The sequence below is a fragment of the Onychostruthus taczanowskii genome, unplaced genomic scaffold (assembly GCF_017590055.1).
Source record: "Onychostruthus taczanowskii isolate IOZ18803 unplaced genomic scaffold, ASM1759005v1 scaffold17, whole genome shotgun sequence".
Lineage (NCBI taxonomy): Eukaryota > Metazoa > Chordata > Aves > Passeriformes > Passeridae > Onychostruthus > Onychostruthus taczanowskii.
The window spans coordinates 10,290,132-10,314,825 of record NW_024498906.1 but is presented as its reverse complement, the minus strand read 5'-3'; the positions used below and the strand labels follow the sequence as shown (position 1 = coordinate 10,314,825).

The window sequence follows — 24,694 nt, the reverse complement described above, 5'->3', positions numbered from 1 at the left end:
GAACCATAAATTTTGAACCCTATCGTATTTCATAGTCCCTGAGTCACCAATAAGCATATATTTATTCTAAATTTTATGGTGTAGAAATTAGTACCTTATCTAAAGCGTGTACTGTGGAACTACAAGCAACTTCTCCCTTAAATTAACTTTGTATCTACAGGAAATAAGTGCAAATCCCTCAAAATGCAAACTTCATTCTAAAATAAGAAAAAAAAAATTAATTGCACCTGCAGAGCCACAAGAATTTTACAGAAGTCCCTATCTGTAACAGAGGGCGTGCTTTATCAGTGTTATGATTCTGACTGTAGGATGATATGTGCCTACCGTCAGACATTCCCTGGTTTATTAAAAAACAAAAAATCCTAGTTACTTGGGTCATGCAGCAGATTAGTAGTATTAAAAAAAAAAAAAAATTGAGAACAAACAAAAATGAACAACAACAAAAAAAATCCCAACACTAAAGGCTGAAATATCATTTTGCACCTTTACTTTTGATCCAAGACCGGTCATTCCAAAGTGAGACAATTTTTGTCACAAAAAGATTCTATCAACTACTGCTCCTCTTTCAACACAGGGTCAACTCTCATTTTTACGGATACAAGTGAATTACTCCATTTCAGTTATGATGTCTGTCTTAAGCACTATAAAATGAGTGCTTTGAAATCACTCTTAGGCACAGCAGGATTCTGCAGACAATCTTTTGATTAGGAACTTACTATTGAGCTTTTTCAATTTAAAACTTTGCCACTGAAATTCTTACACATATGGAATTGTATCAAGACAATAAAGGACATAAAAACTTCTCTTTTCCCTGCATGTGAGACACGCACAAACATCCAGAAAATGCATGTCTGGACTCAAAGAACAGGACAGAGTATCAACAGCAGGACAATGCCTCTTGCCTCATCCTCAACTACTTTTTGTAGTCAACCACAGAAAGCTCTTAAAAGCACAAAACTGACAGACCACATTCAGACACCCAAAACAATACTTAACAATTACTAAAAGAAGTGTTCAAGTTACTTATTTCCCACCTGCTGTCCTTTATTTAATTTCTTACTGTATCAGCTGACACTCTTGCTATGAACACCTCTCTCCAAAACCTGGCCATGTATATTATTTTCCTAACATGTAATCCTTGCAATCACATTCCTGAAAACCCTGTGAGTGGCAGATACAGCGTTTACCACCCTCCCCAGAGGAGGGGACATGTCCAACCCAAAGCTATACACAGCTTTTCATGTCAATCACCATCAGCTGTATCGTTTGGTGAAAATGTTTACCTGAAATAGCTCTGAAAAGCAAAACACCACCTTTCTAAAAGAATTGCAACCATTGAACAGGAAGAATCCTCCTCAGCTCAGGCTCTCTTCAGAATCTGTTTGTAAACCTCAGGCACCTTGTGCAGAGCTGACCCGCAATGAGCTCACACACTGGTTTCCTCTTACAGGTTTTTAGTCACCCAGAACTACCCACTTTGCAATATGTATGGTTACTTTAACCCTGACAGACTTTGTTATGTGCCCCTAAGCGTTTGCCTTCCTCTCCTACTAAGATAGGACCAAGGGCCATGTCAGAAGCAGGACATGGATGACACTTGTTCCTTATTCCTCCCTGTTTAAGATTCCTTGGTATCATATAGAGAATAAAAAACAAATCTGATTTATGTGGTTTCAGGATTTTTTTTTCATCTACTTAAGTTCATAGGATGTTGACAAAACTTAGTTTCAGTAGTAAAATAAGACAATCTCTCTTTGTTTCCAGAATCTACATACTTGACCTAAACAAACAAAAAAGGTGACAGTGGGAAGGAAAAATGTCTAGACTGAGTGACAACCACCCACTTGTCACCTTTGCACGATTTGTGATGAAATGTGCTAGTCACAGAGCATGGCTTTTATGATCTGCTCTAATAAACCTACTTTATGACACCTTAAAACTTAAGAGGCCTTCAAAGTGATGCAAACATGGAGCAGTTGGAGTATTTTAGTGCTTGAGTAAGAAGAAAGTGAACTACATACTAACACCATCTAGTGGCACCTTGCAAGGCTAAATGCGACTAACACAAATTTTTGGCTTACTGAACTTAGAAACAGCAAGTTTTAATTTGACGACATACCCTGAAAAGAAAACTTTAATACAAACCAAAGTTCTTTATTGGTCTGTGTAAAACAATATGTTTTTTAAACACAACTATTTTGAATTTAATTTTTAAACAAGCATTAATATTTCCTAGTGCTTATCTGATGTGAAAACTAATAGTAAAATAGAAAATCAGCTGAAGAACTGCACAAGGGAAACTTGGAAAGAGCACATCTCTTTATTTAAATCTGACTGCTTCCAGGAAAAAAATTAATCTTCATTAAGCACCTAAGAGATACATGCAGGCTGCAGAAACAGCTTATATATAGTACAGGTTTTACCCACCATGGTGTTTTAACCCAGCAAAGATGAAAACCGCTCTGCCATAAAACTGAAGACATCAAAAGGTGAGAAAATTCCAAGCCTGAGCCAATAGAACTGACTTTGCTGGGTAAACACTAGATGGGCTGGATGGGCAGGTTCAGAATGGTGGGAAATGGAATTACATCCAGCTGGTCACCAGGTGTGCTCCCCAGGGCTCAATGTGGGGTCACTCCTGCTTGGTATCTTCATCCACAACCTGGACAAGAGGATTAAGGGCTGAGTTTCAACCAGGCCAAGTGCTGGGTCCTGCACTTGGGTCACAACACCTCCTCAGGCTGGGGGAAAAGGGACTGGAAAGTGACTGGTGGAAAAGGAGTGGTGGTCACCAGGTGGATGAACAGGAGGGCCAAGAGAGACCAATAGCACCTGGCCTGTGTCACCAGTGGTGTGGCCAGCAGGGCCAGGGCAGTGACTGTCACCTTGTGGCACTGGTGAGGCCACACCTCAAATCCTGCCTCCAGTTTGGGGCCCCTCAGGACAGGCAGGACATTGAGGGGCTGGAGCGTGTTCAGAGGTGGACAGTGGAGCTGGGGAAGGAGCACAGCCCTGCTGAGGAGCAGCTGAGGGAGCAGGGGTGCTTAGCCTAGAAGAAAAGGTGCTTGGGGAACTCGTTGCCTTCTACAAAGCTCCTGGAAGGCAGCTGTAGAGGTGAGGTGTCAGCTGGCTCTGCTTCCAAGCAACAAGTCTTGACAAGACAAACAAAACGGCCTAAATTTCTACCAGGAGAGATACAGACTGGCTATTTAGAAAATGCTCTTTGTGAGAGGATTGTCAGACATTGGCACAGGCTGCCCATGGAAGTGGTGCAGTCACCATGCCTGGAGGTATTGAAAAGACATGTGGATGTGTTGCAGGGGGACACAGCTCAGTGGTGGCCTTGGCAGTGCTGAGGTAATGGTTGGACTAGGTTATCTTAAAGGTCTTTTCTAACTCCCACGATTCTACGATTCTGTAATAACCAAAAAAAATGTGGAAGTGAGAGCAGCAAAATGCCACTCGGGTCTTTTGTTTTAAGGCCTCAGGCAGATGCTGCTCTCTGTTTCCTCCAGAGATTTGTACTGAAAGTACCAAAGAGACAATCAAAGAAGCCTAAAGCATGTCTTCCTTTTAACACAGAATGAAGGCTGACACACAAAAGCAATACAAGCATAGATTTAAGACAGAAAAATCATCAAATGGTCCTCTAAGAAATTTTATTAACAGCTCCACATCCCTATCTGGAAATGTAATGCAGCAGCAAAGTGGTGTGAAAACCACTGTCCCATCAAGAATTTTATGTGAAGGATATACAAGAGTTTGACAAGAAGTTTACAGTTACATAAATCCTTTAGATCTTGAACTCTGTGAAAGTCTTAAAATACTGAGAACCAGTGAAGAAACTCAATGGATTCTCATCAAGCTCAAAAACCCTTCAAGAGTGTATTACACAAAAAGGTCTTTTAACAATTGTTTATTTAGAACACTTTCCAAAGTGAAAATTTCCAGACAACCAGTGAAAAACACGGCCTTGGTATATTTTATAATAAAACTGTTGACTGCTAACCTCTGCTCCACACACACACAATTTATAAAGAACATTTTAATGTTCTTAAGCATCCTTTTTTCTGCAGAAATTTCACTTAATAGTTTAAACCACCTGAAATTTAAACCACCCAAAATTTATCTCATCTTCAGGATTCTGTTAAACAGCTCTAAATAGAAGCAACTCAAATTCTACCAGTCAGTACCAGTTACAAACAACAAAATAAAACCCCTTAAACCCAAATATCACACTTATTTGAAAGAGTCATCTCTTCCTTGACTCATTCAAGCTATTTAATTCATTCTAGTTCTTCAGGACTCCTCAGTAAGACAAGACAGCCCAGCAGGAATCAGCACAATCCTGTCCATGCTGTGAAGTTTTCCCTTATATTTTATAAAATTACCGCTACTACCCTGCACCTCAGAGCACAGCACATAAAAATGCTTCCCAATAACAATGCTTCCTTTCAAATTCCTGAAAGACCTTAACCACCAGAGAGAAATTCCCTATGGAGCTGGAATTGTAAGTACAAAGAACACACATACATTGATGAATATGGGAGTTTCTCACAACCAAACAACTTTACAAGAGAACAATCACAAAGTGTTTAAATTTCAGGTTTTGGTTGCATCGTAATAAAAGAGCTGCTCAATTAACATTCTGGGGGTTTTTTAGTACAGTTTTAAATTTTCGCTTAATGATTACTAAAAAAATGCCCCTGAACTAACAAACACTATCTTATAAACAACTTAAAATGTTTTTATATTAGTATTTTTGACAAAGCAGTCACCATCTATAATCAAAATAAATACTGCTAAAACTGTTCTGACATAGAGCACTTAAAAAGGAGACTACCACTTGAGCACAACAGTAAGAATTATATCAGTACAGTATTTACTGTGTTTTAGTAACTGTGGCACAAATAAATTCATGTTTTTCTCAAATCATTCATTCATTAACTGCATTTTCTACTTCCAGGAATTTTGCTTAGAGAAAGCAATTCAAGGAGGCAAATGATTAAAGCACATCCCCACTTGTGCCACTGTGAGCTGTCCTCCAAGTCACAGACTGAACACGGTCAATGCACGTGACCCTTCTGCAAAAAAAAAAGATCCCTGAGGAAAACACAGATGATGTCAATCCATGAGCTCATTAAACAGCAGTCAATTAGAACTCAAGTCAGCTAGAACCCAAACCTTAAAACATCACTATCTTCACTCCTTACTGCTTACGGAAACTAGTCATGAAATGAAAAATGAACTCCAGCTATTGGTGGAACATGTGTTTCTTTCAAGACCAGAGCACGATAATTTGGAAAAAAACCCCATCTGTCCCACAGAATCCAGCAGCAAACAATTCAGAGGTTCACACCAGGAGTCCTAACTGAATTCAGAATGCTCCCAGCACCCAAAGGCCTCCATGACAACCCATCCACCTCCTCCAGCAAAATCCCAAGGCTGAGGTTTCACATTCTGGGGCAACTGCACAGCATTTTTTTGTGTGGGGTTATTTTCAGTTGGATCAGTTCCCCACACAGCTGCAGGCTCAGCTGTGCCAGCACAAAGAAAGCAACCCGCAGACGCCAGGGTGCCACCAAGGGCATGCCCAGGCAACAAAAGGCTTGGGAACCTCCAAAACAATCCAACAGCTGGGAATAGCTGCCTTGTCAAAAGGGAGAGGAGGAAGAATCAGATCAGAGTTAAGAAAATTCTACTGAGGAAATGAAATAGTTTTCACTAGGAGGAGTCCACGTTCCCATTTTAGGAAATCCCAAAGCCAAATTCTGATCAGTCACAATCAATACAAGGAAAGCTGAGCACAGAAACCACTCTGAACATGCAGGCAAAGCTGAAACCAATTCATCTGCAATCTTGGTGATGAGTGACTGAATAATAGTCATTGTGTCTCACTGGATTCAAAATCTGCAAAAAGGCTGATCCCTTGCGTAGGACCTTCTCCTAACAGCAGCAGAGTGCTGATAACACAGCAACACCATTGCATGGCTGCAGAGAAAACCCTTTAGCTATCAACACAATTCAAACTTATTCCATTCTGGAAAACTGAAACCTGCAGAGCAGCTTCAGGTCTTTTAAAGGTTAGTAGTGGCACTGACACTCCAGTCTAAGTTCAGGTAAAACATTGAGAAGAAAGAACCCCATCCAGTAATTTCTGATGTAAACGCAAAACTTTTCTTGGAGACAAGTACTTCTTTTCAAGGAAGAAAAATAAAAGCATATTGATTCTGGAATTCAGTGGCTAGGACTCTCAGAAAACATACTGCACTTCAAGGGAACTACAATATTTAAGAGCTTTCACTAAAAAAAATAAAGTTAAATAGACTTCAGTATCAAGCATCAGCTGACTGCACATTCAAAGGAGCCTGCCCCTCCCTGATACCCTCTGAGCACATGCAGCAAGGGCAGTAACAGCACCAATAATGTGAGTTTCAATGATGCAACCTGCCATGACTTTCTCTCAAGATCCCTCTTATGGTGTTTAAGTCCTAATTCTTACAAAGAAATGACCTGCAATCCCAGTACATTCACAAGAAGGTATTAGCTACATCAAAACACTAAGAACATCCAACAAAACGCACCCAGCTGCATGATCCTGCACTGACAATGTGTTTGTGAAAAAATGAGACAGATATAAAGAGAAGAAACTACCAACACGAAACCCAGATCTGTCATCCCAGCACTGCTTCATCTTGACCACTGATCCCAGTTCTACAGTTTGAAGTTTGTTCTGCTCTACACAAACTTCATAGCAAGCATTTTTAAAAAAAGAACACTACCACTTCTGCCTTAATAAAAAAACATTTCATACATTATATACAAAGGTGCATGCATTTATTGAAGATATTTAATTAAGTAACAAGCTTTTAAGGGAAAAAAAACTGTGGAGCATTATACATGCTACTATCTTGTGATATTTTATTAATTATATCAAATTTATTACACACACTGACTTGTCCATAACTTTGACTAAATTCAGACTACAAAGATTTATAGTTCTGAATACCATGCTCCTTCAACATTTTACACTTCCAGAACTTCAGGACTTAAAATCTGGGTAAAATATACATTAGTGACATCAAAACATTCTGAACTCTCTTTTCTGTTCTAAATCATATATAATTTAACTATAATGCTATTAGAATGTATGATAATTAAAGTAACGAAATTTGTATCATGGAATGAAATTTATTTTTACTGTATAATGGCACACAAACATTCTACTTCCTTCAAATAGTAGTGAATTAGTTATAGAACATCTATGACTTTCTGCATTGAGGGTAATAGTTTTACAGTCTTTCGTACTAGAGTTCAAAAAACTGTAGTGAACAGGAACATACATCCCCCACTTAATAAAAAAGAACCTTAAATTTCCCTTTTTACATCAATTAAAATTCCTCCAGTATTTTCAACTACTACTATACTTCTCTGAAAATACAGATACGTTTTTTAATATTCCATAACTAACAAGGTTTTTAGTCTTCTTGAGGCTTTTTTTACAATTGAGATGTGACTTTACATAGGTATCTAAGAAAGTATTAAGCACTTTAATTCAGATTTTTAATGGCTTAATCTTTCTTCTCACATTATTGTGCTAATACTCTTTCACAGCTCTGGAGAACTCATATTTCCAACCATCAACTGGAGTTTTTCTGTTTGTTTTTAAAACCATATTCAGAGTACAAAGCAGATGCCCCATCAGTAAACCCTGCCTCTGATCCACAGCAACACCTGGTCCTGTCACTCTTAACTGTTATCAACTCAAAAGCAGAGTTAATACAGGTCAGTCCATAATCCTGGGCTGGTTTTGCTGAGTAAAATAAGTCCAGAAGGTCACAATGCACTCACACCTAACTTCATTAGGCTAATGAGAAAGAGTGGTGGACATTTTTTTGCAGAGGGAGTGGTAGAATTTTCTTAAAACAAAACAAAAGCATGGAATCAGACTATTCTTCACTAAATTTTAGAGACAGCATACTGCCATGCTCCCTGCAGGTCTTCCCATGCCTCTTGATTTGGAAACACCAGTGGTTATATCCCACTCATTGGATGGGCTTGAGGTGCAATACAGATGCCTCCATCACCCAAACCCTTCTGAATTTACAGACTGAATGTAGGTATCAGCAAATTCCTCTTGAGCAACACCAAATGTACATGTTTCTCACTTTAGAAATGAAGGTCCCAAGAAGCCAAACTCACCCTGTTTAATGTCAGACAGAGAGCCAGTGGACCCACAGACAAAGTGCTATCAAACAGCCCACAGCCAGCCTGAGTCACCTCGCGATGCTCCTGAACTACTCTCAGTTTTAACTCATCTCCCTCTTTCTGCATCCCAGGGAAACTCTAAACCAGCATCACTGTGTGTTTGGAAAAAGGCATGGGGAGGTGGGAGTACACATTTTCAGGGTGGGGGTGCTGTTTGTTTTCCTACACAAGCAGATCTGAATTAATGTCAAAATTAAAAATCAATGATAATGAAAAAAAGACATCCCATGGGAAAAAAAGTAAATATTCTGACCTGTTCTACCCAGCTCTCACCCACACCCCAGAGAGTGCCATCAGACACTGGGCCTGCCAGCCAACTTCATATTCATACCTGAACCAGGAGTGTTTTGGCTGGGTTTTTGTTTTCCATTAAAATAAAAACGAATGAGAAGTAAGAATAAAGTTGTTTTTGTAAAGATATCACAAGTCTTAATTCTTTTATGGGCTCTGAAATACAGTACAAACCAAGAAAACAGCAACTTAGCCCAGTATTTTTCATTCTACTGTGTCACCTAGACTGAAGAACAATTTCCCAGAGACATTTATCAGAAGAAATAAAAATTCTTACCTTTTGGATAATCTTCCAGTAAGAGGTTGAAGTGACCTAACTGACAAAAGAAATCAGATTCGACCTTTCCTTCAGCTTTCAAAATTAGCGATTCATAGCAGCGAACAGCCTGGGAAAAAGAAATACAAGGTTTTCAAAATTCTGTACTTTATTAAAGCAAATAATACATTTTCTGAGAAATAAAAAAGTTTTTTATTAGCTTGAAAGATGAGGTCTACAAACACTCATTAACGGAGTCAGCGTCACTTTTCAAAGAAGAAATGTAATGTTAAAAACAGAACAGATTTGGAAGCTCACTGATTCTAATGCAAATTGACAATAAATGAACAACAGAAATTTTCTCTGGTTTATCTGTGGACATTTGATTTCCAACACAAAACAAACCTCTAACTTACATGACAATTTTAAAATCAATGAAACACAAAAGGATTTATTTCATTCTTTCCAATCTGCAAGAAAGAAATCTCTGATTTTATGCTCATTGTGTTGCTTTTTTCCCTAAAGAAATAATTTTGCATTTCACAGTTACTTACTCATTTTTGAACAGTTACTTCATTTTTGCTGAACAAAGAACACACTACCTCAACATATTTCTTTATGCAATTTATGTATCTTCATATGTGTTTCCCAAGATCCGATTCTTTTCACATCTAGGATGTTGTAAAATAATTTACTTCCTCCTACTGTAGACTAAGAAAAAGCTAAAGCCAGAAATGTAAATCCAATTAGAAATTATTTCAGTTTGAGAAAACTTGCCCCAGTTTTTAAGTGACACACACAGAAGCAAATGAACACACATTTTTAACAACTGAACTGACACCTTCTATTCACCGTAACTGCCATGATCTTTAACCTATTACATCCTTAGCTCATGACCCTATTTACCTCCTGACCCTGTTTGCACTTTGGGAATGAGTCAATAAATAAATAAAATCACTTTCCCAACTTTCTCAACTTACTAGCCATTGAACTGAAGCAGTTGAACAAACTTATATGGGAGGGAAGGTCCTTGCACCGCACAGTTCTCAAAAGCCAGACGGACTTCAACAAATCCTAATTCCAGCTGGTTAATCTAGGACTTTCACCTATTTATGGTGTATGTTTCAAATTTGGTTGCAATTATGAACTCCTAGATTTTATGACATGACAGTAATCAAAGACCATGGGACCTTTCTAACTCAGCACATTCTGTGATTCTGTGAAATGAGGAGCTTTCCTAAGAGATTTTATTAAAACTCGATACTCAAAAGGAGGAGGGAGATACAAGCTGAATATTTAAATCAGTAGCCATGCACATGCTTATAATTTACTTTGAGTACACTTTTAGTAATCATCAAAATGAGAAATGCCAAAAAAATAAAAGAGGAAATGTTAGGAAATAGTTAAAACACATCTGTGGAGAACCCAACTATTGATCTAATGTCTTCTGAGTGGGTCACAGTTTGTACCCCAAGACTGAGGTGTACCACACACTTTCACCTACTTCCAAGTCCAGAAAAGCCTTATTTTATGGCTGTTTTCAGAGGCAAAGTTCTGAGGAATCAAAACAAAGCTATGCTGCTACAGAGCTTTGGGTGCACATGTGGTATTAAAATGATTTAATAAAACATTAAATATGTTTACATAAACTTAAAGTACCTATTTCAAACTGCAGCTATTTGGCCATGTTCTGAAGATAACAAATTTAGATTTCTATTTGCAAGCTTTGCCCAAACAAACTGCAGTGGAAGGACTGCAATTCCTTTCACCATGGATCAAAGCTACAACTCCTTTAATTTCATTCCCATCACTATGAACACCTCTTGCAGTCAGCCAATTCTCCATCTAAAGAATATCATCCCTAAAATCAGAAGCAAAACACAGGTGTAAAGTATATTTCTTAAGATCATTATTTGTGTATGTACTGACTCTTAACATCAGGTTCACCAGCTGAACCCATCTGCAAATATCTTAGTGCAGGACCTTGTTTTTGGCTTCCTCGCTCCACTTTTTAGTCTCATCTCTTGATTTGTACTAATCATAACACAATTTTTGATGGTGCCCTGATGTTATTGTTACACATTGATTTGTAGATAGGCTTCACTTTTTCTGACGCTTTGCCATACTTGCTAAAGCTGCTGAAGAAAATAGTAAAATTTTGATATTTTCTTAAATTGGTATTTTATCTTCTGCAATTCACAGCATACAAAAGATATGCTACCACCACAACAGGCAGCCTACAATAAATACTGGAGAGGAAGCCAGGACAGCTTATTTCCTGAATTAGGCTGCAGATGTTTAAGGAGAACTTGACTTCATGAAGAAATGTAACAGGATTTTTCTGTACAGATGTTCAGGGAAATTATAAATCACACGCACTTTAACGTTTAAGTGTTTGGGGACCCTCAGTGTTCTCACAGCCCCTTTTTAAGTAAATCCTCATTAAAAGAGGTATCACAATATCTGAAGCACTGTCTGTAGTAGGGATGTAAGAACCTGTGCCCAAGCCTTTCACACGGCTCAGAGCAATTCTCAACAAGGCAGATTTTCCCTTTATGTTGGAGCACAAACTGAAGACACTGCACTAAGCCATCTCACTGATGCCAGCACAAGGCAAGGCCTAAGACACCAGAACTTCCCCTTTCAGCCACAGTTAACTGTAAATTATCTGTTCCTGTAAGAGCAATTCAATTACCCCATTAATGCAAACCCTCTCTGCTGACCTCTAACTGGTTTGCAACATAATCAGCAACACACTCATATTTATGCAAACTTAACTTGAGAAGGCTGTTTCAAATGAATCTTTTCAATTCTTCCAGCACATTCTAACAAAATGAAAGAGAAACTAAAAGCAAGCATTGCTTCCTTGGTAGGAACTCCAAATCAGCCCCTGGGCCAGCAGCTTGGTCATCGTGTGGCTCTTGCTTTTCCCAGTCAGGGCAGAGTGACCAGGCAAAAACTTTCCCAACTTTGGTTTTGGTCAAGAAACTTTCTCCCCTACCAGACCCATCCACAAAGATCTTTACCAAATAACAAATATTTTTCTGCACAGGTAAGAATTTGCCTGTGTTGAATGAATGGATGTAAAAGGGAGGTCACAACTGCACCTATCTGTATGTGTTTTCTTTGAAGGAAAAATCAAAAGATCTCATTTTAGTGGTTCTTTAACTGCAAAGGCCACCTATGGCACTACTTGTATAACACATTTAAATTATCTGAGACACTAAGAATTCTAAGGAAGTTAAAAACCCCTGAGGTTTTTAAGCATTGTTATTTCTCCACACTGTATGGATCTCTAAGTGCATTCAATGGAGTCAGGCTTGAGAATTGCCAGTATTGACAAATTAACAAGAAAGAAAGACCCTGAAATGAAAAGGAAGATTGCTACACAACATCATACACTTCCTTCCCTTTGTTCAAGGCTACCAGAAGATAAAAGGGAAACCTGTAGAATTTAGGAACTTGGCAAAATAATCACCCGCAGCTGCTTCGCAGTGTGGCAACCAGAGCAGAAGCAGGAAACCAAGGCAGGAATGGCTGCAGGAAAAGAAACTGGCTTATATGACACTAAAAAGTAACAATATTCATGTTGTTTGCCACCTTCAACCGAAGTAATACACTATTGTCACACAAATTCCCTCTCGTTACATCATAGTTCATGACTGGGGGCGTCCTGATTGCACAGATTCAGCTGTCAGTTCTTGGGACACCTTTAAATACAGTACAGTGAAGAAAAAGGCTCAGTGTATTTACCAGCTCACAGAAAGCTAGCAAAATCTGTTCACAAAATGAAGAAATCATTCTAGAATAACCTTTAAAATGTACTACCAGATCCCTTTGTGTTCCTTACTTTCATTCCAAAGGATAAGGAACTGGATTCTTTTCCCCCTCTGTTTTAAAACCATTCCTTCCTCACACTCACAAAAAACAAACAAACGTGACAAAAAACAAATAATAATTTTAAAAAACCCCACACACACAAAAAAAACCAACCCCAAAACCATAAACTGAATGCCAATTTTGGTCATTATTAATATGATGTCATTTCATGAATGAAAGTCCCTAGAGTCGAGAATATACCATAACAAAACAAGTAAATATACCCAACCCAAACAAATCTAACTGATAAATCCAACACATGAAACCAGAATTCTTAATATTGTATACAGACTCACTTAAACATTACAGCTCTGCTTTATAAATAAAAAGGACCATGCTATTTCTATTTCAATTAATATGAGGAAAAAACTTCACCATTACCATTGGTTTGTATTTTACAGCACAAATTCAAACTACTGTTAAAAAACTGTATTAAAAAAAAGGACAAAAATCAATACAGCTTGCTCAGACTGTTTCTGAAGAAGATAACATGATGTTATCCTTTCTGAATCATGACAAGCATGACTGACCAAAATGAAACTAAGGACTAAGCAGCCAAATGTGATAAAATATTAACTATTAATTCTTTAATATATTAATGATATGAAAATGGAGGAGTACACTGAATCAGCAATTTTTACTTAAAACATAAAAAAAACCTGGCAACTGCAGGGAAGCAAGAAGCCAACAATCTGAATTGTTAACATGGCAACAACCAGGCAGTAACATACACTGAAAGAAATTATTTGAATTTTACTGGGTAATAAATTAACTGCTCAAGAAAAACACACTACTTCAATGCAGACAATATAGTGTAAAATCACAAATTCAAAGCTTCAAGAAGTTCCTAAAACCTTCAATTTCACAACATAAAACACTATTGTATATGCAGATAAGCTGGGGGAGGGTGCTTTCTTTTCTTGTGGCTCCAGTGACCCAGCTGGATGGGCTTTGTAAGCAGGTAATGAGAACAGAGATTCACATGAAAACTGGAGAGGGAGACATCAGCAGACTCTTGACAAACAAAATACACACTATAGTAATGGTTAAAACCAGAATGTTAATTAGCTGATCTTTTATCCTTCTGGAAAATAAAGCAGCCACGTGGACAATCACCCATCTACCACTGGCCAGCCCGAGGGGCACCTACAGACCAGGAAGGCACAAGTGTCTGTCTGCTGGGCTCCTTCTCCCTCCCTCAGTGCCACTGAGGAGCCTCTGAAAGGCTCATTTTCCCAGCCCTTCCTCCTTGCCACAAATCACCAAAATGCACACACAGTTTGCTAACAACAATGACAATAATTTGCTACCACCAAGAGAAGCTCCTGGTGAAGCTCCAGCTCCCGCTCTGCAGCAATGGGGGTGTGAACACGGCTCGCTTCAGCTAAGCAAATGGAAAAAAAACAAGCCTGAATGCTCCAGAAGTTTAAACTATTTTCCCCCATCAATGACTGGCTGGATACACATCACCTTCTGAGCTGCAGATGATTTACAAGAACATCTCATTTACTTCTGCAGAGAAAAGCACACCATCCTTATTTGACTGAAGATAACCTAGATTAATGCAGCAGATCCTCCACTGAAGGCTCTCATATTATGTATTGGCACAATATCCTTAACTTCCTTTACTTTCTTATTCAATAGCAATTCCCACTACAGCTTTCAAAGCTTCTTTATATGTTCTGTATTTGCAACACTCATATTCTGTTATAAAATTTCTCTCTCAATTTCACACATTTACTCTGCTTGTATTTCATGTATGGACTATGTTATTTCAAAAGCCTCAGCAGGAGTGCTGAAAGTACAGCTTGCTGGACACAAATATGCTCAGACCCCAAAACATTCAGGCCTCAAGAAGCAAAAATATTAACTGGCCTCTCCAGCAACTTTGTTCTTGCAAAATTTCTATGGCATATTGGAATGTTGTGAGCTTATTCTAGTCTGCTAATAACTCTTAGGATCAAAGTATTCATAATTTCAAAGGCAATTAGTATAGAGCAACAGAAACTGATCCTCCTCAAACATTTCTCAAGAAATTTATCATCAATTTTGGCTAATTTATTTTTCTTATGACTAATGCTTAATGAAACAGGATACAAGAATAAACAGTGCAGGCAGTAAAGAAAAGCAGCTGCACAATGAGCTACATGCACAGCCTGACAGTGACAATTTTGATGAATTTTCTTTAAAAGCCACTGCTGTAGTCTAAGACTTTTGTGCTTCCAGATTATTCTGAAGATATAACAAATATTTTTTGTTCAGATGATGTCTGTGGTAGATGAGAGATGACACAATAAGTAGCAGAAGTAAGGTCAAGGTTGCTAAGTTTACAAGGGAAAATTAACATAACTCAATTATTGTTGAAAACTGAGGGATATTGCTTCATAAAAAGCACAGAACTGCAGAACAGAATATAAAACAGAATCCATGCAAATCAATGATTAAATGGAGAAAAGTGACATTTTAGCAGAGAGTGAAAAACCCAACCTGCCTCCCCTGAATACAGAACAGTTGCAAGACATTCTTGACACGTGTTTTCTGTCAGACAGATGCAAACTCAATAGTTTACATATTAAAAATAGTTTACATACATAAAATACAGGAAGCTTAGTTCTTTGCAGCTGACAGTGTCCATAACCAACTGGATTTTATGAAAAATTTGTTGACTGGAGTCTATGTGGTGAATCACTCCGCATGAATTCTCAGTCCACCTGGAGGATGCAATCCTCTCATTTCTTTTAAATACAGTTAAATGAATTTACAAATATCAATGTCTATGTACATACACACACACCTACATAATTTCTAAAAATTCTAAATTATTAGCAAACAGAATCACCTCTATTCTGTCTGTGAAAGTATTTAATAATCAGGTGACTCAGGAGATTATGGCAAATTTTACATGGAATTTCATAATTCAAAATCATTCACAGGTAATTTCTACCAAAGAGCACAAACAAACACACACAAGTAACTTCCTTTTTTTTTCCAAGTGGTGGTAGACATTTTTTACAGGCAATTGGAATATTGTTTTTATCTGAGACTATAGGAACATCTTTTTGGCTATTTTTACCATAGTAAGTCTATTTCAAGTAGAATTGCAGCACCTTAATTTAGCAATTTTTCAAGCTCATGAATAGTTCACCAGACACTAAAATTCAAGACCACTAAATCTGATTTTATTCTAGCAATTCTCACCTATACCAAGACAGAACATCACAAATGAGGCGTGGCACATCATACTTCAGAACTTAGAAAGCTAAAACTGATAGATAAATTTATATTTTCTTTTATTATGTTAAACCAGTTTTATCTAGGAGTCCACAGAGTCTCATACAGATTTTAAGTAAGATATGACATAACAAATAAATAGCTCATTTTGTTTTCATTGGATAAATTATTTTGGAAATATAATAAAAATCAACATAGAAAAATACAACCAAACACAGAAACCCACCCACAAATAAAGCCAGAATCTGCATTAACAGCTGCCTGTTTTACCTAAGGAAAAAAGGATCAGAATAACTTATTTATGCAAATATCTCTGGATCTGGGCACAAGTCTTTGGAAATGTAACACTATCAGGCACCAAGCATAAGAATGACAATGAAACAAAGAATAAAGAACTTGAAAAAAAGAGGCATTAAATAGAAAACAATGTACATAATATGCACAAGACAATGTCTACCAAGACTGACACAACAAATACACATTTGTGAAAATACCTAGTTTCAGACTTAACAGAATGATTTTTCTGTGTTGTCTGAATACTAGGCAATTTACAAAGGCAACTATTAAAATATATTTTAAAGCTACCACCAATTGCTCTGCTCAATCTGCCCAGTCTAAACTTCAGTCCCAAAAGGGGTTCAAGCACTAGAGGTGGCCTGGTACTCAGAAATAATATGGCTGGTAGCTTAGTCTGAAACTACAAGGAAAAGATGACTTATTTTAGAAGAATGGAAGTGAAAATGGGTCAGGAGCTGTTTCATAAAGAAAGTGTAAAAACTAATGCTAATAAGGTGGGAAGTGTGGAATTTTCAGCACCACAGGAGATACAGAATTGGTAAAAGCACATTAAGACACAAAGGAAAAAAAAATCTAAATGGAATGAACCTGGTTTTAAATACCGAAATATCACTATTTCAAGGAGTCTCACAACACTGGTACTTTTAAAGTCAGCACAGCCAGTGCAGCAGAAGGATCCACCCCAAGGATTTTCCATCCCATCACTGACATCTCCCATATTAGGTACAATCCACATATCACGTTCCTTTTTCCACAGCCATTCATATTTTCTCCTCTGTGGCTGCTTAATTATGCTTACACAACTATGCTCACATATAAAAATGAGCAACACTGGAACATAACCAAATGTGCATGAAAACCAGCCTGCATAGAGAATGTTTTGGAGGAGAACTTTATGGGTATAAAACACCTTGAAAACACAATAATTGAACACAATAATTCCCATCAAGAGCTGTAACCCTTGTGTGCTCATGCCAGCAAACACCCAGCCTTATGCCTCACCTTTTCCCCCCTAGTGTGGCTATCTGAACAAAAAGAAATTGCAATGAGGAAATAGGAGGAATACAATCCTCTGGATACAGTCCACAGCTAATGAGCAGCACCACTTCTGAATGGAAGAGCTGGTGAACCTTATTCCAGGAAAGTATAAATGTCTTATTTCTGCTCTGTGACAGTAACAATTAGAGGAGGTATATTCATAGAGACTTCAGATTTTACATTTATGCATTACAAAGCCCAAGTCCAAATTATTTTAGCTACTAGTATGCATTTTCATCATAGCATGCACTAAACACCAACTAAAATGACAATACAACCAAAACATTGCTTGGGAACTGGCCAGCAGAGTCTTCTGATCAGTAAAACCTGATAGTGGATTGTCACAGGCAAAACATCCTAAAGACTCCTGCAGCTGCAGGGTGAACAGCTGGGCAGGTTGTCACCATAGCCTGTTTTCATTAACATTTCCCTGGAGCTGGATGTAAGATCTCCTTCTTGAATAATGCTTCCCAAGCCCTATCAAATTTGACATCCAAAATACAGATGGACATTAAAAAATACCAAGTGGGAAAACATTTCTGTATGAAGCTTAATGTCAATTCTCCATCTATCCTGTATGTATTTCCAGGGACACCACTGAACTAGAAAACAGAGACAGCTTCAAAGGATGAAGTTCCTAATAAGTGCAGCAGGCCAGAAACCAATTTTACTATAGGAAGGAAATGGGATGAACAAAAAATTCACAAGAAACTCCACCACGTTAAAACTATCTCTATCATTAAAACTATACTATCTAAGGACTTAAGTCTACAAAGATCAAGATTCAAGGCTTCACTTTATTTAAAACAAGGATTTATATTTGACTTGTCCATATTCATCACAAGTGCCATAGGTACCAGATTCCAAAGTCAACCTCACTTTTGAGCCAAAAGAGACCATGACAATTCTCTGCAGGACAGAGGCAGAATGACAGACACTAAGCTTCCACCTATATAGAGAACTCTGTGTTCCAGCCATCCTGTTCCCATCCACAACTACAGCATCACCTTGGGTAGAAAAGGAGGATTTTGTGTTAAAACAAACAGCTGGATTGAGAAAAATGCAATCCATTAGGGGTGAGTACTGACGGGGGTGTTTGGGCACACCACCATCTGCCTTGGCAGAGCACTGCAAACACAGTACTTAAACACAGACTCAATTCTGAGCTCTCAGTTCCATCATGATGATGATGTTCCTTCCAACACAAAGACATCCAAGTAATCCTAAACACAATGCCCAACTAGAAAAAGTACAATATGCCCTTCTGCTGGGCCTACCTTTCACTATCACATACCCTGACCCATAGAATTTTATGAGTTTATTAAATAACTGCCTTTAAAACGAGTGACCACACTTCAGGAAAAGCAATATACATCCTGAACATACTCATTTCTGAAAGTCAATCTTGTGCACTTCTCTTAATTAGAAGTTTACACACAATCCACAACCTCACACTGCTCATTACATGCACAGTCCCAAACAGAAAATAGCTATCTTGTGCACTTCTCTTAATTAGAAGTTTACACACAATCCACAAACCTCACATTGCTCATTACATGCACCAGTCCCAAACAGAAAATAGCTAAATGGCCATTTGTCTCTTAAAAATGTCTATTTGTAGACTAAAAAAATGGCACAATGTGGATTCCACTGTATGGAAACCAAATCTTTAAGCCAGCATTTACATGACCAAATCAGCATCTCTAAGCACTAACACTGCTCTTCTCTCACAACCAGGGAGAAACCCAAAAACGTTTAAAACAATGATCAAATTGTTAAAAAGCATTTTATAAACCCACTGAGGTGTGAAATCCACAACCAGAAATTTGAAATAGGACAGAGTACCCTGAAAGAGCTGTGAGGATCAGCACTGAACATCAGAAGTTCTGTTAGCACCATTCATAAACCAGGATGTGAATGCGGCTCATACACCAAACACCTCTGAAGTCTCTTGTAAGACATTACTGTAATGTTTACAATTAGAATGAAATAATGCTAGAAATAATTGAATTCTATACATCAGACATTTGTTGAGAAGGTTTTCTTTTGATGAACATGCCATATTCCACAGGACTCACTCGACAGAAGGTGTTTTCCTAAGTTCTCTCTTCAGCTAAAGCTGTCATGACTTGAGCCTTTAGATGAACAATCAATTCTGATATTATTTACAGTGGCAGACAACAATTTCAATTACATATTAATGTCAAACCTTAGAATGAACCTCAGCAGTTTTACAGGCAATATAGCTTCCAAAATGCAACAACTCAATACTGCAAAAAAAATACACCAAAATTGTGACCCAAAGCCATAAAGTCACTAAGAAGTTTCTTAAAACTTTTAATTAAAAGGACAGTTTCTTAACACTAAAATATTGACTGCCTTCCTTTTTAAGATTTTGGATGAACAGGACACACCCTTGTCTCCCATTTCACTGTCACTAATGTAATCTATCTTTGTTTAGAGAATAAATTCAACTTCAAAGCACTCACACTTCAGCAATTGGCCTGAGCATGGATCTCTGAATTGACAGAATACACCAGCGTGTCAACCACAGCTAACAAGAACTCTTCACAATGCAGGAAAGGCTCGTTTCCACAGAAGACTGGATTTTTTCAATTACTGGTCCCAGAGAGTTGGATTCATCATTATTAGAAAATATATGTGGAAATGTGCACACACGTTTCATTCACCTTCCTTAATAAATATAAACACTCCACTATACACTGGAATATCTCTGCTGAAACATTGTGTCACTATGAGCAAGCAATTCCCCTAGAGAGGAAACAAGCAAAATAGCAGAACACCACAAAAATCCCTGAATCAAGAACAGCAGAGTCAGACACTGAATTAAGTTCTAACGAGTACACTGGGCACAACCAGAGGAGCAGCAAATAAAAGCTCAGACAAAATTAAGAAGTGAGAGGGAACACCAAGTAAGAGATGAAACTTTTGTCACAGGGGAACGCCAGAGAAGGAAAGCAGATCACAATTTACCCAAGCCCTGAAGGACAGCACCTTCTCCACTGTTACCATTTCATCCCTACTCCAGCAGGCTGCACAACAGCCTCCCATCATCACCCACCCAACACAAGCATCCCCAGGTATTTATCACTTCAATCATGCCAGTCACTAAGAGAACAAGTCATTATCCCTCCGCAGGGAATGTCTGGGGAGGAGGAAAAAATACAAAGGTGAGAAAGTTTAAGAACAGTTTAAAATGTATCAAATTGAAATTAAAGACATTTTCAAATAATCATAAAAGGAGAAGGGTAGCAGGCAAGTCAGTCCCAAATGTCAATCTTTTTAGGCCCTTTATTTTAAAGTGTCAACTCTAGTATAAAAGGCTCGTTTTTCACTGCTTTCTGCAGTAAGATTTTCTTACATCCACAAAAAAGCAAACCTCATCATTCTGGACCACCTGTGGCCTGTCCTGTGAAAGCAACAGGAGGTGGGTAACCTTTATGCTTAAGCTTGGAAACATAAATAACACTTGCACATGTGGAAGAGAATATTGATGTTGTCTTTAGGCCACAGATGGAGAACTGGCATCTCCTGAGGTGCATGTGGCTCACGGGGAAAAACTGACTGGCAAGGCCTGAGTTGCTGTCCAATGCATGGAAAGCACTCCATAAACTCCAGTATGCTGAAAATATATTTCAAACATCTTTTGCTGTGAGATAAATTGAAAAACTCCAAGCCTTTGTGGAACATCAAAACAAAGTTTGAAGCTCATGCTGATTTTATTTCCACACATTCCCAGGTGTGGGGATGTGGCTGCTCATGCCATGCCAGTCCCTCTCACACACAGGCAGACACAAAGGAGCACAGCCCCAACTTCATCCTCCTTTCTGCCTAAAGTTAGCACAATATGCAGCAGGAGTAAACAAATTTGCCAAAATTTATTCATCCTGTGCAGCAGTGGCATGAGATTTGAGTCTCTGGGTCAGTCTCCTGCACTTGTTTCACATTCAACAGTTCAATGTGCTTTCATTTTTCTTGTGTGTCAGGACAACCTCTACCTAAAATCCATTTTCACGCGTATTTTATAGTGTCTAAGTGCACAAAATTCAACATAAAAGGAGAACTGCTGTAACATTAACTACATTTATTGGTGGTAGCCTATCATCCTATAATTACCTCCATAATTTGCCTTGATAAGATACTGGCCTTTGGACTGAATTTACAGTCTGATTTTAGGTTTATCAACTGTAAATGAGGGAAGGCCATTGCAACTCAAACCACACCCATCAGATGGCTTTTGGAAGGCAGTCAGGGAGACACGTAGCAGTAAAATGTTATACAGCCACGTAAGAGACTGAACTCTGGGACAGGCTTATTGAAAGTACTGGGAAAAAAGATCTCACTTACATTAATTACTGGATTGTAAGTCAACAAACCAAGATGAGGACGTGCTGCCAGCATAAGGCAGATAAAAAAAAGCACAAAGGATTCTGGAGCTCATCAGATGATAGACTTCAAGCAAAGTTAAAATAAAATGACAATAAGTCAGATCAATAGTCAGCCCTGTGCAGCAACCTTAGCATTTACTTGAGCAGGACATGGACTAAAACAGCAATAATACAAGATTAGCACAGCTTTTACATGAACCCACATTGTGGAAAAAAACAGCAATAGAAAGAGGTTAGCATACAGTGGGGTTTTTTTTTTCTTTATATTTTTCCAGACTACATCAATTTAAGTTCAGAAAATTCCTGGGCACAGATGGGAAATGCTCCTGATGCATTTTCCTTCCATTAATTTTCCCTACCACTTTCTAAAACCATGTCCACTCGTCTCACACTAAGCACACTGGACAGCCAGCAGTTCACAGACTAACTGCAGGGAACCATCTTGCTCTGAATCTGCTTCCTGATAGTTTCAGTTCAGACTCCAAAGCTCTTGCAGTATAAGAGACAGAGAAAAACCTGTTTTAAAAGCAGAGATGGTATTAATATCTCAGCAGATTCTATACAATTTCCCCACATTCAATAGAAATTAAATAAATTTAGATAAGAACTGTAGGGGAAAGAGGAAAGAAGAGTCTCTCTTGAAAAAGTAAGCCTAAACATCTCAAATTATTTACCTTTGGAAAGCAAAAGCCACTATGACTTTACAAAGACCAACAGAACACACACCAGGGAAAGAGAAGAGCTCTTTCAATCTAACAACGTTGCCAAACAAATGTATCATTTTAGACTGAAAATTTAAAAAGTATTTGAAGAATAAGAACATTAGGTTTTGAATAGTATTTAAACGTAACAGTAGAAGTAAAAGGATTCTTTTAAGTACTCTTTGGTATCACATATAAGACAGCAATTTCCACAAATATAATGCCATTACATATACCTGTGTGTCTGTGACACAGCCACATGCAATGTGAAGGGACAGGCTTGAAAAAAAACTAGAAACTCTCACACAAACCTATGTATTCTTTTGTGTTCCTCCTCAAAGAGTCTGCACAAGTTTTGAAATTTCTATTCAAGTGAGAACAGACCAATACCAATACTGACTATAAAGAGCTGAATTGTTAAGCAAAGGGCTTCTGCCCTCGAGGCACTTCTGAGTAAGAGTATTTGAGAAACTTTAGGTAAAATTAGCTCCTTAATATTTTGAACTACCACATCCTTACTGTCCAGACAGGAGGCAAACAGAGAGAGAGTAACCACAGAACCAAAACCCACAGGCAGTATCTGCTATCTGCCCAGCTTCACCAACATAAATACGTGTGAGGATCAGCACTTGGAGTCTCTCTAGAGAATCTCAATTTTAAATATTAATTAATGAAGGAACGTAATTCTTCAGCAAATATATTTAATTTTTTAAGAATCAAACCCACATCTCATGGTCTTTCAGAAAGTATTTTGGCTTTAATTTCAGCATGACCAAAGGACAACTACTGACACTGTGGGTGTATCAGTATCACTTAAACAACCAAAGCTTTCTATGCTCATATAAACCAGCTTTCTTTTATACCAAGACTATTGCTTTTCAAAACCCTCTTGTGAAATAATATTCTACAAAATTTCAAGGGTTTTAGCCTAACAACACTCCAGGGAAGAAAAATGAAAGAGTAAAAGAATATTCACCAAAACTCAGCAGCATTACATGTTCTGCGACATGCTTTCAAAACATCATGTAGAAAATGAAAATGGTTTTGAAGAAAATTAATAAATGGTGATTCATAACTTCGTTAACAAATGAAGAGGTAACAAACAACAAAACAAACACCACCCTCCCCCACAGCAATAAGACTGGATATCACTTCTTGAACATCTTTGGATGTCTCGTGCCCAGCATGCACTGCCTGCCATAGCACAGCACCCAAGAATGAGCTCTCTGACCTATAGAGATAACACCAACATGCTACTAAAAAGCCAAGCCCTCAGCAATCATCCTGGTCACACATTTTTAAAAGATCTGCAACACTAAACTACAGTCCCATGTTCTCTAATGTGTGTTCCAAGTAATGGTTCATAGCTCTTTTTTTTTTCTTTACAAAGATGCTCTCCCCACCCTCTTTCAGATGAGCAGACACGTAATTCACTTTCTGCTGCATCATTTATCTGCTTGGTAGGCTTCAGACTCAGACTTGCTGCTTTTTCCAAAACACATATATGCAGCTGTTGCCACCTATTATTTCAAAATTATCTTAATTCTCAAAAGCAAAGAAATGCTAATTTTTCTCTCAAAAACAAAAATATTATCAACAAGATCAAAAGCAAATGACAAAAGCATTAGCAGATCCAGCAAAATGCAGCATCACAGTTGGATTCAGCTGTCATTTTTGTACAGGACTCAAAAATTAAATAGCAGATTTATTACCCATTTTCAATGACCCAAGTTTAGATATAGTGTGGTATTTTAAAATTAGCACAGTGCTGATGTCCTAATGCTCTTACTTGCTTTCACTATCAGAAAGCCACCACTGTCTCCTCCAGTGATCACAGTGAAAGCTGCTGATAGTGATATCACTGCCACTATTTTTGTACAGTTTATCTATACAAAATACACCTTTTAAATAGCATGTCATGCTGAAAACCTGCTTCACCAGCTTAGAGCTACAGTTCCTAAGTATAAAAATAAAAAGTGAAAAGACCTTTGTCAATAAAATTTAACACAGTTTGTTAGCAAGCAGAATCTTCTGAGAGGCCTCTCAGAAGGCTCAGAGCAACTAAATAATGTCCTGAAAACAGGAAACACACAGTTCTGCCCACAAAGATGTGACATGGGCCACTGGAAAGCAGCTATTGGTATTCCAGCTGCATCAATGGCAGCTGTACTCTACAGTCAAGGTATTAAGCAAAAAAAGTATGAACTCTTACATTCTGATTTTCCCTTGAGGAATGTCCTGAGCTTGACTGCTAATGATGAAATGAGAAAATATTTCTGTGCCGTAAGAAGTCCACTGTGATTTATTTAGCACTGCCTTCCACA

At 38.0% G+C, this 24,694-nt stretch overlaps 1 protein-coding gene across 12 annotated transcripts in view; it reads right to left on the bottom strand.

The window, feature by feature from the left end:
• The window catches only part of KDM6A (lysine demethylase 6A), a 152,346-nt gene that overhangs the window by 109,277 nt on the left and 18,375 nt on the right, over window positions 1-24,694 (bottom strand). For 11 of the 12 annotated variants that reach the window (XR_005952299.1, XM_041399930.1, XM_041399931.1 and 8 more), the window contains exon 3: window positions 8,837-8,945. The exons of the other annotated variant lie outside the window; for it this stretch is intronic. Coding sequence is in view for 10 of the 11 variants with exons in the window: in XM_041399930.1 (XP_041255864.1) it covers window positions 8,837-8,945 (109 nt within the window). In the remaining variant the exon portion in view is untranslated. The remainder of the gene's footprint in view (window positions 1-8,836; window positions 8,946-24,694) is intronic. 12 annotated transcript variants of the gene reach the window in all.